The 13,826-nt window shown below is 47.8% G+C and overlaps 1 protein-coding gene across 4 annotated transcripts in view; it reads left to right on the top strand.

The window, feature by feature from the left end:
* The window catches only part of NLRP1 (NLR family pyrin domain containing 1), an 83,936-nt gene that overhangs the window by 51,485 nt on the left and 18,625 nt on the right, over positions 1-13,826 (top strand). For 3 of the 4 annotated variants that reach the window (XR_012514612.1, XM_074388515.1, XM_010341965.3), the window contains 3 exons: positions 8,446-8,708; positions 9,184-9,309; positions 11,551-11,692. Coding sequence is in view for 3 of the 4 variants with exons in the window: in XM_074388515.1 (XP_074244616.1) it covers positions 8,446-8,708; positions 9,184-9,309; positions 11,551-11,692 (531 nt within the window). In the remaining variant the exon portion in view is untranslated. The remainder of the gene's footprint in view (positions 1-8,445; positions 8,709-9,183; positions 9,310-11,550; positions 11,693-13,826) is intronic. The other variant, XM_039476416.2, reaches the window with a different exon arrangement.

The raw sequence follows: 13,826 nt of genomic DNA, 5'->3' as shown, positions 1-13,826 counted from the left end.
TGGTGCAGAATGGATGGGATGCCTGAGGCAGTATTGCTCCTAACCTGCCCCACAGAGAGGCAGGCGGGGCCGAGCCTACCAGGCAGCAGGACAGGGACATCCACAGCAGGGTTAGCAGGGGCTGCACACAGGCTCCACACCAGGCCACATGGGTCAAGCTGGTATCAGATGAAACCCAACCAATGCTGGATGCTTGGAACCTAATGTTTATTAATTTATTATTTATTTTATTTACTTAGTTAGATGGAGTCTTGCTCTGTCACCCAGGCTGGAGTGCAGTGACACTGTCTTGGCTCACTGCAAATTCCACCTCCTGGATTCAAGCGACTCTCCTGTCTCAGCCTCCCAAGTAGCTACGATTGCAGGTGCACACCACCACACTGGGCTAATTTTTGTATTTTTAGTAGAGATGGGATTTCACCATGTTGGCCAGGCTGGTCTCTAACTCCTGACCTCAGGTGATCTACCCACCTCGGCCTGCCAAAGTGCTGGAATTACAGGTGTGAGCCACCATGCCCGGCCAATATCTATCAATTTAGTGAAAAAGTTAGAAGAATCTGATGTGTCCCCATGTCACATCATGATTTTGATAGAAGTTTCATTTTATTGCTGATAAAATGATTTGATAAACAATTTATGTTATAGCTTACATCAGTTATAAGCACTTTATGATTTGTATAGTGTAGCTAGATATTAAATGGGTTTTCAATATTTTTTCTTTTCTTAATTTCTTTATTTCCCAGGAATAGAGGTAAATGGGCTTTTATTTTTAGTTTTTCATTTATCTGTTAGTTGATATGTTAATTTATAGTATCATTCCAGTAGTTCAATATATTTTTAGTATCATCTCAAAGTAAAGGCATTAACTTTACATATGCACATACTAAGGTAATCAATCAAGGCATATATATAAGAAAAATTATTTAGAAGCTAGTAGAAAAAGAAAAATGAAATGAGAAAAATAAAAAGCAAAGAACTGCTCAGTACCCTGGACCAGGAAAGTCTTATTTGCCGAGGCCACAAAAGCTCAGTCAACAATTCAAGCTGCACACCAGGAGGAGAGCATGGGGCAGGGGAATAGAGCCTTGGGGGCCTCAGGAGCCCTAGATCACCTGGTTTAACAGTCAGGGTCATAGGATCATTCCCTAGGGAAAGTTCTAGAATAAAGCAGAGTAGAGGGATGAGGTGTAAGACAGCTCTGGGACTGTAGAGGTCCATTTAGAAACGAAGAGATTGAGGAGAGGAAACTGATGGCTGAAACAAGAAGCTGAGACAAGTTACTTGTTACCACCTAGCAATATACATACAGAGTAATAAACAGCCACTACCACAACCAGCCTGCCTCTTCCACAAGTAAGACTGTGACCAGGGCTCTCCAGGTACTCTGTTAAGAAGAGAGGGACTTGGCTAATGGAGTCAGTGGGCTCACCTCTGTTGTAGCTCTGCCCATGACCGGCAGCAAAAGAATTTGTCTTGGCTCAACCTGGCATGCTCAGGGCTCTACCACCACTCCCTGCTCTAACCAGGGTCCTCCAGGAGAAACCTCATCCAGCTAAGGTCTGCAGCCAGAATGTACCACCAGAGCCCTGGGGACAAAGTCTGTCTTCAACTCCTGCTCCTGGCACCCCCTCAGTCCCTGCTCTCAGAGGTGGATGACCTGGTCCTTTCCATTGTGAGGACTCCTAAGCCATGCTCTGGTCAGTCTCCTACGTCCATCATGTGGGCCTGGGAAATGAAATTTGTCCAAGGAATTACAGGCATCTAGCTTAAGCCTGCCGGGCTGACAGCCAAATCAGATTAGGAATGAATTCACTGAGCTTGTAGCACTGTCTTTTGAAGACTCCTGGAACTTGGCTAATAAGAACTATGAACAATAACTAAGCACCCTGTGCCAGGTGCCATGCAAGGTAGTTCCATATATATTAATACCATCTCTATTTTCATAATGAGCCAGGATATTAGGCACTAGTTTTCCCTTGGTATACCAGTGAGAAAATTGAAGCCAAGAGAGGTGAAGACCCTCTTCCAGAGTTGTGAGTCCATCCCAAGCCCGATTTATCCCAGGCTAAGAGCTACACCCCTACCCCTCCCCAGTCCTGCCAAAGCCCATGTCCCACCAGCCTTTCCTAGACCAAATTCTGAGCCTCACCTTGTAGCCAGATAGTACTTACTCCCTTTGGATTCTGTATACCAAGCTTGTACAACTTGCGGCTTGTGGGCCACATGCAGCCCAGGATGGCTTTTAATGCTGCCCAACATGAATTTGGAAACTTTCTTAAAACATTACAAGGCTTTCTTGCAACTATTTTAAAGCTTATCAGCTATCATTAGTATTAGTATTAGTATATCATTGTGTGGTCCATGACAATCTTCTTCTTCCAATGTGGCCCAGGGAAGCCAAAAGATGGGACACCCCTGCTACAGAACAAGAGGCAGAATGCACAGAGGCCGCTTTTAGCTGGCCATGCTCATGCCCAGCCAGGAAACCAATCCCTGGGGCCAGTCAGGGCCCCTTCCAGAAATTCTTGCTGCCTGCTCTCTGGGCTGCAGCTGTTTGTTGCCCTGGAAACAATGACCTCACTGCCTGACACAGGTCTGATTTAGGACTTGGGCCCTGGTGCTTCATCACTGTCATCAGTGAGATCCTCTGTCCAGTCATTAACTTTCCATGGTGAGTTTTCTCCCACTATACCTGAGCTTGGGGCTTTCAGCTTCTCAGGTTCATCACTGTGGGCATTCTCACCCTCCTGCAGGACCAGCTCCAGCAGCTGTAGGGCCAGCACAAAATAAAAAGGCAAGGCTCTTCATTCAAAAATGATTAAGAATGTCAAGACAACCAAACATTAAACCAAGCGCCAGACCCTTCTGAGCTTGGGTCTCTGTGTGACTGCACAGGTCACATACCTGTGGCTGGCCTTGGCCTTCAAGTCCTTCGTGCCCCCACCCACGCATCTCCTTCAGCACACATAGACCTCTGCTCTTCACACAACCCTCTCACCAAGAGGAAGTGAGCTCCCTCATTTTTGTCACACTCACTCCTCTCTGTGCTGCCCATGGGAAACTAGGACACTTCACACAGCCACCTGGGTGGGGTCACTCCCCATTTCCACCCTCTCCCCCTGCCCACCCACTCAGGAGTTCAACCAGAAGAAGTTGCTGGAAACCACAGTCATATCCCACAGGCCTCAAAACTGCTGGCTTCTTGGAATCAACACTTACTGAATCATACAATGATATGATATGAGTCCCAAACTCAGATTCAGCAAAATGGACATTCAAAATACCGTAGTGGCTGGGTGTGGTGGCTCACACCTATAATCCCAACACTTTGGGAAGCAGAAGCAGGAAGATGACTTGAGCCTAGGAGTTTGAGACCAGCCTGGGCAACATAGTAAGACCTTATCTCTACAAAAAAATTAAAGAGTTAGCCAGGCATGGTGGTGCACATCTGTAGTTCCAGCTACTCAGGAGGCTGAGGTGGAAGGAGCACTTGAGCTCGCTAGGTCAAGGCTATAGCAAGTCATGATCGTGTACTGCACTCCAGCCCAAATGACAGAGCAAGACTCTGTCTAAAAAAAAAAGCAAAAAACATAGTACCGTTTTCTTCCCAGACCCCAAGAGTTACCAAGAGAACTGGGCCAAGTTGTTTGAGGAAGAAACAGAAAGATCAACAACAGCCAGGTGGATGGATTTGGTCAAGCTGTATTTTATCTATAATATTAACAAATGGCCCTTACTATCCCCAGTGCTTTATAGACACAAACTCAGTCAATCTGCACAGGGACACCAGGAGGGGGATGCTGTTATCAGCCCCACTTTACAGATGGTGCACAGAGAGACCAAGTAATCTGCTCAGAGTCCCACAGTTGGTAAAAGCCCTTGCTGGGAGTCAAACCCAGGCAGTCCGTATCATTTAGCTACTCTGCTAGATGACTCTCTAGTGCCCCACCTTTATGTCATGTGGGTCTCACTGTCCCTGCTTGAGCAGAAGAGTCACTGTGCCCCTCAACAGCTCACCTGAGGCTGGAAGGTACTGACCACACACTCAGCAGGGAGGGCAGGGCCAGGCATCAGGCCACAGGCCCAAGGGCAGCATCTAAAGGAGGGAGAGTCCCCAGGTTCCTGGACAGCAGGAGCAGCAAAGGCCAACACTGGGCATGTGGCTGGGAAAGGAGGAAGGAGCTGGTGGGCTTTCGTTGGCAGAGCACTTGTGATGCTTTGGACCAGGTGTCCCCAAACTGCGGCCCACGGGCGGCATGCGGCCCCCTGAGGCCATTTATCCAGCCCCCCGCCGCACTTCAGGAAGGGGCACCTCTTTCGTTGGTGGTCAGTGAGAGGAGCACAGTATGTGGCGGCCCTCCAACGGTCTGAGGGACAGTGAACTGGCCCCCTGTGTAAAAAGCTTGGGGACGCCTGCTTTGGACCATTGTTCTGTTTGTTGCCTGTATTCCCTGTTGGGCCACAAGCTCTGGAATTGCAGTGCCCATGTCTTTCCTGTTCACAGGTACATCAACAGAGCCTGGCACAGTGTCCATGCTCAGTAAGCTTTTGTATAATGAGCACATGCAAAGCCCTGGGCCCCAGACCCACAGAAACATGCCTACCCCATGCTAGCTTTCTCTAAATTTTTCTAATGCAACCAGCCAAAGACAGCTCCAGGTAAGTTTTTCTGCCAGTGAGACTTGCCCCAGTCAACACTCAACCTTCTTCTCCTTTGGATCATAATCTTCCCCACTGCCTCCCTTCTCTCTCCAATCTATCAGCACAACGTACTGTCAGGTTTGGATAAGGTGACTCTGCTACAATCTATGGAAAGACCAATATGTGCAAGAAGGGTGACCAGCTCATCTCAGATGGCCCAGGACTTTCCTGATCTTGACAGTGACAGTCCTGTACCCCCAGGAACCCTCTCCATCCTGGGCAAGCATGGACAGTTGGCCACCATAGTAAGAAGATAAGTTAGAGACACCCAGCACCTTCTGGAATTCAGCCAAAATTAGAGCGGCACCAAGCATCTGTTAGTGCTATAGACTGTGATCAGAGTGCTGGGATCCAGTCCTAGGACCAGGGTGGTTGTGGCCTTGGAAAAAGCACTTTCTTCCCAGGATTTCAGTTCCCTCAGCTGCCATGTGAGGACATTCCAGTGCTTTGGAGGTCAGGGTGAGACTGCCCATTTAGTGCCAGTGACGGCAGTGCAAATCAACATCACCTCTTGGAGAAGCAACTCAGGGGTGAAGGAGGTCATACCGTTTCACATTTCTCATCCCTTGGTACTGATTGATTGCAATGCAGTAACGCAAGGGAAATAACAGCTTTCTGCAGAATATGTGTATTGCAGTGCTATTTATCATGGTGAAAAGTTGGAAGCAAACTCAACACTGAAATGAGAAACAGAGGCTGAATCGCAAGGTGATGCATCCACTAGCCAAGATCATATGCTGTGGTAATTAAAAGGGCTAACATCCTTACAACAAGTTAAACTGTCATGGGAAAACAAGAGACAAAGCGTCGTGGACTACAATAAAAATATGAAAAGTTGCTGCAGAGAAAGACTTCGATGCAAGAGTCCCATGTAAGAATAGTTGTACTGTGGGCCAGGCACGGTGGCTCAAGCCTGTAATCCCAGCACTTTGGGAGGCCGAGGCGGGTGGATCACAAGGTCGAGAGATCAAGACCATCCTGGTCAACATGGTGAAACCCCGTCTCTACTAAAAATACAAAAAACTAGCTGGGCGTGGTGGCACGTGCCTGTAATCCCAGCTACTCAGGAGGCTGAGGCAGGAGAATTGCCTGAACCCAGGAGGCGGAGGTTGCAGTGAGCCGAGATCGTGCCATTGCACTCCAGCCTGGGTAACAAGAGCGAAACTCCGTCTCAAAAAAAAAAAAAATAGTTGTACTGTGGCCAGGCATGGTGGCTCATGCCTGTAACCCCAGCACTTTGGGAGGCTGAGGCAGGGTGGATCACCTAAGGTCAGGAGTTCAAGACCAGCCTGGCCAACATGGCGTTACTCCATCTCTACTAAAAAGTCAGGCACGGTGTCGCATGTCTGTAGTCCCAGCTACTTGGGAGGCAGAGCCATAAGAATCACTTGAACCCAGGAGGCAGAAGCTGTGGTGAGCCAAGATCGTGCCACTGCAGCACTCCAGCCTGGGTGGCAGAGCTAGACTCTATCTCAGAAAAAAAAAGGAGAAAAGAAAAAAGAGTAGTTGTATTGTTTGGTTGGTAGGATTCACAGGTGAATTCTTCCTCATTTTTTCAGATGATAGATACCACTGTGACATAATTTTCATCCAAAAAAGTGCAGTTAAATGAGACAAGTAATGGTCTTCATGGCCCCTTCTGGTATTGACATCTGACTAAGGGCCTTGTCCAGCTTGCTGGATGCTTTGTTGCCCAGAAACCTCTTGCATTGCAGCGGTTGCCACAGGGATGGACCCAGGACTCCTGATCCCTAGGCCAGTGTCTCTCCCATTACCAGTGTTCATCCTTCAAGCTCTCTCATAACTTTAACATCCCTACCTGGCACTGGTCAGAGGCTGCAATCAAAGATACCAATTCTGGCTGATTTAAGCAGAAAATGAATACATTGAAAAGTTATTTACTAGCTCATAGACTTAGCAAAAGGTTATGCAACAAATCTAAGGGTAGGGAGTCGGGGAGATAGCGACCCAGTGACACAGAGAAACCAAGGGCAGAGCAGCCAATGTCACATCAAGAAAATATGGAGACATGCTGCAGACACAGCTACTGTAGGACCCTCCTGCCCAGGAGCCACTGGGCTCACTTCTCTCTCTCTCTCTCTCTCTCTCTCTCTCTCTCTCTCTCTCTCTCTCTCTCTCTCTTTCTCTCACTCTCTCTCTCTCTCTCTCTCCTCTTCCTCTTCTCTTCTCTTCCCCTCCCCTCTCCTCCCCTCCCCTCTTCTCTTCCTCTCTTCTCTTTTCTGGGTCTCTGTCACTCAGGCTAGAATGCAGCAGCACAATCATAGCTTGCTGCAACCTTTAACTCCTGGGTTCAACTGATCTGCCCACCTCAGCCTCCTAAGTAGCTGGAATTATAAGTGTACACCACCACACCTGGCTCCCACTGGACTCTACCCAACTGCTACTGCCAAAATTATCTATAACTATCTCTGCATCTGTTTTACCCCTGTAGACTTGAGGTCCCAGTTAGGGACAGCCACTTAGTCGAGTTATAGCCAAACACCTGTGTCATTACTGCCAAGGAGTAGCAGCTTCCTGAGTGGGAGGCTCAGCTTGCCTCCTGCCAAGACCCACACAGTGCTAGGATGAGGAGGCTCTTCCTAAAAAGAAGAGTTTGAATGGTGAGAGGCCAAACACCTGACCAATGTAGGCTGCTCCTGGTCATTCCATTTTCCCACTGCCCCTTCCTCCTACTTGTTCTTTACCTGCCTAGAGTCAAACCTGCCAGCATCACCCAATGGTCTCTCATAGAGAATCCACACCAGCACAGGCAACCAAAGGTTCGATATCTTTCTCAGCTTCAGGGCTAGGGGCTGGGCTTGTGTACAAGTTTGGGTCAAGGGTATTCTTTGAGCTCCCTCTTAGGAGCTCAGCATTCCTAAGTGCTCCCACGTACTGGCAAAATTTCCCACAGCCTCCAAACACCCAAGGCCTAGAAATACTCTTCCCCATGCTGGGTGTTCTAATCTGTTCAGGCTGCTGTAACAAAATACCATAAACTAGGTAGCTTAAAAATAACAGAAATGTGTTTCTCACAGTTCTGGAGCCTAGAAAGTCCAAGATCAAGGCACCTGCAGATTCGGTATTGGTGAAGGCCCTTTTCCTCATAGATGGAGCCTTCTAGCTGTGTCCTCACAGGGTAGAAGGAGCAAGCAAGTTCCCATGAGTCTCTTTTATAAGGGCACTAATCATAATCATGAGAATTCCACCCCCATGACATAATCACCTCCCATAAAAGCTTCACCTCTTAATACCATCATCTTGGGGGTTAGAATTTCAACATACGGGTTGTAGAGAGACACAGATATTCAAGACCATAGCACTGGGCTCACCCAAGAACGTACCTGAGCCTAAGCCCTGGGATCCTGTGGTGCCAGAAAATCCTGACTCAGTGACAACACTAAATCTGTGCCTCTTGGAATGGGTGTGGTAGCTCACACCTGTAATCCCAGCACTTTGGGAGGTTGAGGCAGTTGGATCACCTGAGGTTAGGAGTTCGCGACCAACCTTGCCAACATAGTGAAACCTTATCTCTATTAAAACTACAAAAATTAGGTGGGCATGGTAGCAGGCACCTGTAATGCCAGCACCTCAGGAGGCTGAGGCAGGAGAATCACTTGAACCCAGGAGGCGGAGGTTATAGTGAGTCAAGATCCTGCCATTGCACTCCAGCCTTGGTGACAAGAAACTCTGTCTTGAAAAAAATAAAATACATCTGTGCCTCTTGAATCCATTCTTTGACAGGGGGCCACATGGATACATCCCTGTTCCAAGTGGCCCACTTTAAAGAGGAGGGGATGCTCCTGGAGAAACCAGCCAAGGTGGAGCTGCATCACATAGTTCTGGAAGACCCCAGCTTCTCCCCCATGGGAGTCCTCCTAAGAGTGATCCATAATGCCCTGCGCATCTTTCCCATCACCTCCATGGTGCTACTCTACCACCGCATCCATCCTGAGGAAGTCACCTTCCACCTGTACTTGATCCCAAGTGACGGCTCCATTCGGAAGGTGACACTAAGAACCAGAAAGGCTGGGCCGTGGTGGGTCGATGGTAAACACAAAATGCAGCCAGAGAGCCCCCTAGAGGGTCTTCAACTAGGACTAAGGATAGGCCTCTTGTACATGAGAACCTTGAAGTGGGTGAACAATCCATCCCTTCTCAGCCATGGACTTGTCTCCTGCCTCCCTGAGGTCTCCCCTGGAACTTTGGACGGTTTCTTGCAGCCCCTCTCCAGGAATCAAAGGATTGGAGGCCTCCAGGCCTAAACCTTTCCCCATTCTAACTTCTCTAACAACCCTATTCCCATCCTGAAGCTAACAAAGACCAAGTGTAGGCTGTCTTGGTAGCAGTGCATGTGGGGAGGGAGGCAGGGCTAATAGAGCCCCACTCTGTCCACCCAAATATATCAATGCACCATCCCACCTGTTTAGACATTTCACTGGGCAGAAGCCTCCCCTAATCATTGTTCCCTGTGTTCCGTAGGCCATAGATGATGAAGAAATGAAGTTCCAGTTTGTGCGACTACACAAGCCACCCCCGCTGACCCCACTTTATATGGGCTCTCGTTATGCCGTGTCTGGTTCAGAGGAGCTGGAAATCATCCCTGAGGTGAGCAGCCCAGTGTCTGCCTCTTCACTGTGAACGCAAGTCCTACTTGGAATGCCTGTGGGGCAGGTCTAAGGGCTTTCCCAGGGACAGGATAAATTGAGGTTGAACAGAAAGTGGGTGGGATTTAGGGAAAGTGGAAATGCTTCCAGGACTGAAAGAAAGTTCAAAGAAGGGAGGATCACATGCAGGATAAGAAGATGATGGAGTTTGACTTGGGGGCACTGGGAAGTGTTTGGGCTATAGGTCGTCAATGTCCTCCAGTCAAGACCACCAGGGACACACCTGTAGTTGAACACACTGTGTTTATTACTCACTGCAGTGGCAGAACACATATTAGGGGAACCATGAGATGTCTCAGTAGAGGGTGTTATGATCTGCTATACAATTTGGGCCTTGGTTGCATACATTGGAGGAAGATCTAAGAAAACGAAGATTTTCTTTAGATTGGCTCTTGGTTCAGGCCACATGGAGATTTGCGGGAGAGCATTTCAGGCAGAAGGAATGCGTGAGAGGCGTAGAGTTGGGAGCAAGCTTGACACCTCCAGATGACAAAAAAGAGGTCAATATAGCAAGAGATGAGTCAGATCAGAAGCAGAGTCTTCCCAGGCCTCATCTGCCCCATTGGCCCTGGTGTGCAGTTTGGACTTTGTTCTAAGTGCAATGGCAAGCTCTTGTGGCTTGTAAACATGGTAAAACAAGATCTAATTTATAGCCAAGCACAATGGCTCAGGCCTGTAATCCCAGCACTTTGAGTACCAAGACGGGAGGATCACTTGAGATCAGGAGTTCAAAACCAGCCTGGCCAACATGGTAAAACACTGTCTCTACTAAAAGTACAAAAATTAGCTGAGTGTGGTGATGTCCCTGTAATGCCAGCTACTGAGGTGGCTGAGGAAGGAGAATCACTTGAACCTGGGAGGCAGAGGTTGCAGTGAGCTAAGATTTCACCACTGCACTCCAGCCTAGATGACAGAGCAAGACTGTCTCAAAAACAAAACAAACGAAAAAAAGAGACTTGGTTTGCTTTCATATGGGAGGCCGAGGCGGGTAGATCACCTGAGGTCAGGAGTTCAAGACCAGCCTGGCCAACATGGTAAAACCTAGTCTCTACTAAAATGCAGAAATTAGCTAGGCATGGTGGCAGGCACCTGTAAACCTAGCTACTCAGGAGGCAGAGGCAGAAGAATTGCTTGAACCCAGGAGGCAGAGGTTGCAGTGAGCTGAGATCACACCACAGCACTCCAGCTTGGGCCACAGAGGAAGACCCTGTCTCCAAAACAAACAAAAAAGGCTGTTGTGATTGGGTACAGTGACTCACACCTGTAATTCCAACACTTTGGGAGGCCAAGGTGGGAGAATTGCTTGAGGCCAGGAGTTTAAGTCCAGCCTGGGCCATGTAGGGAGAACTCATCTCTATGAAAAATGAAAGAATAAGATGGGTATGGTGGCACACACCTGTAGTCCCAGCTACTTACGAGGCTGAGGCAAGAGATTGCTTGAGCCCAGGAGTTCAAGTCCAGCCTAGGCAACATGGAAAACCCCCATCTCACTTTAAAAAAGGAGAGAGAGGGAAGGAAAAAAAAGGAAAAGGCTGTTGCGATACTGCAAGCTGCAGTTGAAGGTCACTTGACTAGGAAGGTAGCGAGGGAGATGGAGAAAAGTTTGTGAATTCAAGGTTGATTTTGAAGGTAGCGCCAACAGGACCTGCTGGATTGCCCGTGTAGGGAAGGAGTCAAGAATGATTCCTAGTTTGGAGCCTGCATGTTCAGTGGATGGTCCTGTCCTTTACTGAGTTTGGGGAAACTGGAAAGGGAGCATATTTGGAAGACAGTGGGGAATCAAGAGTTCTGCCTTAGGTGTGATTTAGGAAAGGGGATGGATATAAATTTTTGTCAATTGAAAGTGGATCGAGTTTAGGATCTTTTGGGTAGACAGGCTTTGGGCTGGAGAAATGAGGGTTTGGATTAAAGATACGGGAGGTTGAGGAAGGAGGATCTGACTTAGGATGATGAACACTACTTTTAAGGACAAGCCCTGACTCACCCATGAAATACTTAGTTGTATCCTCATCCTTCTGGGGAAAACTGGGAAAAGAGCAGTGTCTGAAGGTGGTGATTGATTTCAATACAGGGATCATCAGAGTGTCCCTGTGGAGCCAAGCAGGGCCAAGAAGGTATCAGGTGGGGAAAGGCCTCCCGTGCAAGATGAACCGGGTGGCAACTCAACTCTTTGCCTCTTCAGGAACTGGAGCTCTGCTATCGAAGCCCTGGAGAACCCCAGCTGTTCTCTGAGTTCTATGTTGGCCACTTGGGATCAGGGATCAGGCTGCAAATGAAAAACAAGACAGATGAGACTTTGGTGTGGGAGGCCTTGGTGAAACCAGGTAAAACCAGGACACATCCAGGGAGCTCAGAGGTGGGAGGAGAAAGAAAGTCAGAGAGAGAGAGAGAGAGAGAGTGTGTGCATTATCACAATTTATTGATGAGAAGAGGTAGCCCCCAGGAGGTAGGTGGCTTTCTCAAGTTACGTAACAGTTGTTATGACTATAATTTAAATGAGTCCATCTGACCCTCTAAAATGTGTGCTCTCTCCCATGCACAATGGTGTCTTCACAGTGCCCTTGAATGAACAGATGTCGACATCCACAAAGCTTTTGGCTAAGCTTCTCATGATAGCTTGGATGTGAGGTGAAAGAATAAGACCTAGATACTTACATGGTTGTATGGATTAAGCTGATTTGACAATTTCAGATACTCTCCCCTGTATCACTCAGTATTTTCAAGGAAGACAAGAGGAAATCAAATAATAAATTTTCTGGGATGGAGAAAACTTAGGGACTCTTAGTCTAGTACTAACACCCTAAGAATCCAAACCCCCAAACCAGCCCTAGTCAGCTGTCAAAAAATGGCAAATCCATTCTGAGCTACAACAAGCTGGCTTCGCAGTGTAGTGGAAAGAGGGTGGGCGTTACTGAGTCCTGGCCTGGGATGGAGAACTAGCCCACCCCAACTTCAGACCTGGGTTCAAATCCCACTCTGGCACTTACTTGCTGGGTGACCTTGGGAAAATTACTTAATTCATTTGAGTCCCTCTTCTGTAAAATGAGGAACATAATGACTAATTTGTAGAAATGTTGGAAAGATTAAATAAAGCGATGTCTGTACATGCCTCATGCAGTAATCCTCAACAAATCATAGCAATATTATCTTTTTCCTCATGTTAGGCCAAACTCTGCCTCTTATCAGTCCTAATTCTGTCCCTTGGAACTCAGAAAAAGTCTATCTCCTTCCCCATGAGAAAGCCATTGATAATCTTGGAGACTGTGGTGATAGCCTACCTGATGACTCTTGTTGTACAAGTTAGACATCTCCAGCTGCTTCCATTTTGGTTTGTAAATTCCTTTTTTTTTTTTTTTTTGAGACAGAATCTTCCTCTGTTGTCCACACTGGAGTGCAGTGATGCAATCTCGACTCACTGCAACCTCTGCCTCTGGGTTCAAGCAATTCTCCTGCCTCAGCTTCCTGAGTAGCTGGGACTACAGGTGCGCACCACCACACCCGGCTGACTTTTTTTTTTTTTTTTTTTTTTTTTTTTTCTATTTTTAGTAGAGACGGGATTTCACCATATTGGTCAGGCTGGTCTTGAACTCTTGACCTCATGATCCACCCACCTCGGCCTCTCAAAGTGCCGGGATTTCAGGCGTGAGCCACTGTGCCCGGCCGGTTTGTAAATTCTTTGCCATCCAGTCAGCTTTCTCAGTAGATGCTCTGGTGTGGGAATGAGTCAGAATTGACCCCTAGACCAGGCGTCCCCAAACTATGGCCCGCGGGCTGCATGCGGCCCCCTGAGGCCATTTATCCAGCCCCCCCGCCGCACTTCAGGAAGGGGCACCTCTTTTATTGGTGGTCAGTGAGAGGAGCACAGTATGTGGCGGCCCTCCAACGGTCTGAGGGACAGTGAACTGGCCCCCTGTGTAAAAAGTTTGGGGACGCCTGCCCTAGACTGTCCAGGCAGCAGAAAGGATGTGAAACACTCTCTTTTCTCCACCCACATGGATCCAGCGTTCCTGGTATCACAACCTGAACTCCCTGTACCCACCTCCTGCACCATGAGATCATACTGAACGTGGAGTCTGCTCAGACTCTCAGGCCTTGCACATATGAGCTACTGTGAACTTCCCCTTTCTCTCCTTTGCAAAATGATTTTTAAGTATCTTCATTTTTGTTATCTGTTTTTTTCTGTTAAAATTCATTTGTTACTCCCATGTCCAAAGATTTCTTGATGTTGATTCTAGAGTCTGACATCCAAATCCAGAATATACACCTTTGGTTGGTGCCAGTCTAGAAGACTTAAAAAAAAGAACAAGGAAGTAGATTTCTGCCAGAACAAGGAGGTGCTAAATAGTTCAAGCCATCTAGCAAGGGGTTTGGTTAGTTCACCAGGGATACAGTTCAGACCAACACTGGATCAAACCAAGTCTGGGATATTGTAGAAGACATTGCTATTGCTCATTTGGA

This window comes from Saimiri boliviensis, chromosome 17 (assembly GCF_048565385.1).
Source record: "Saimiri boliviensis isolate mSaiBol1 chromosome 17, mSaiBol1.pri, whole genome shotgun sequence".
NCBI lineage: Eukaryota > Metazoa > Chordata > Mammalia > Primates > Cebidae > Saimiri > Saimiri boliviensis.
The sequence above is the reverse complement of the archived record's forward strand: the minus strand, read 5'-3'. Positions and strand labels throughout refer to the sequence as shown.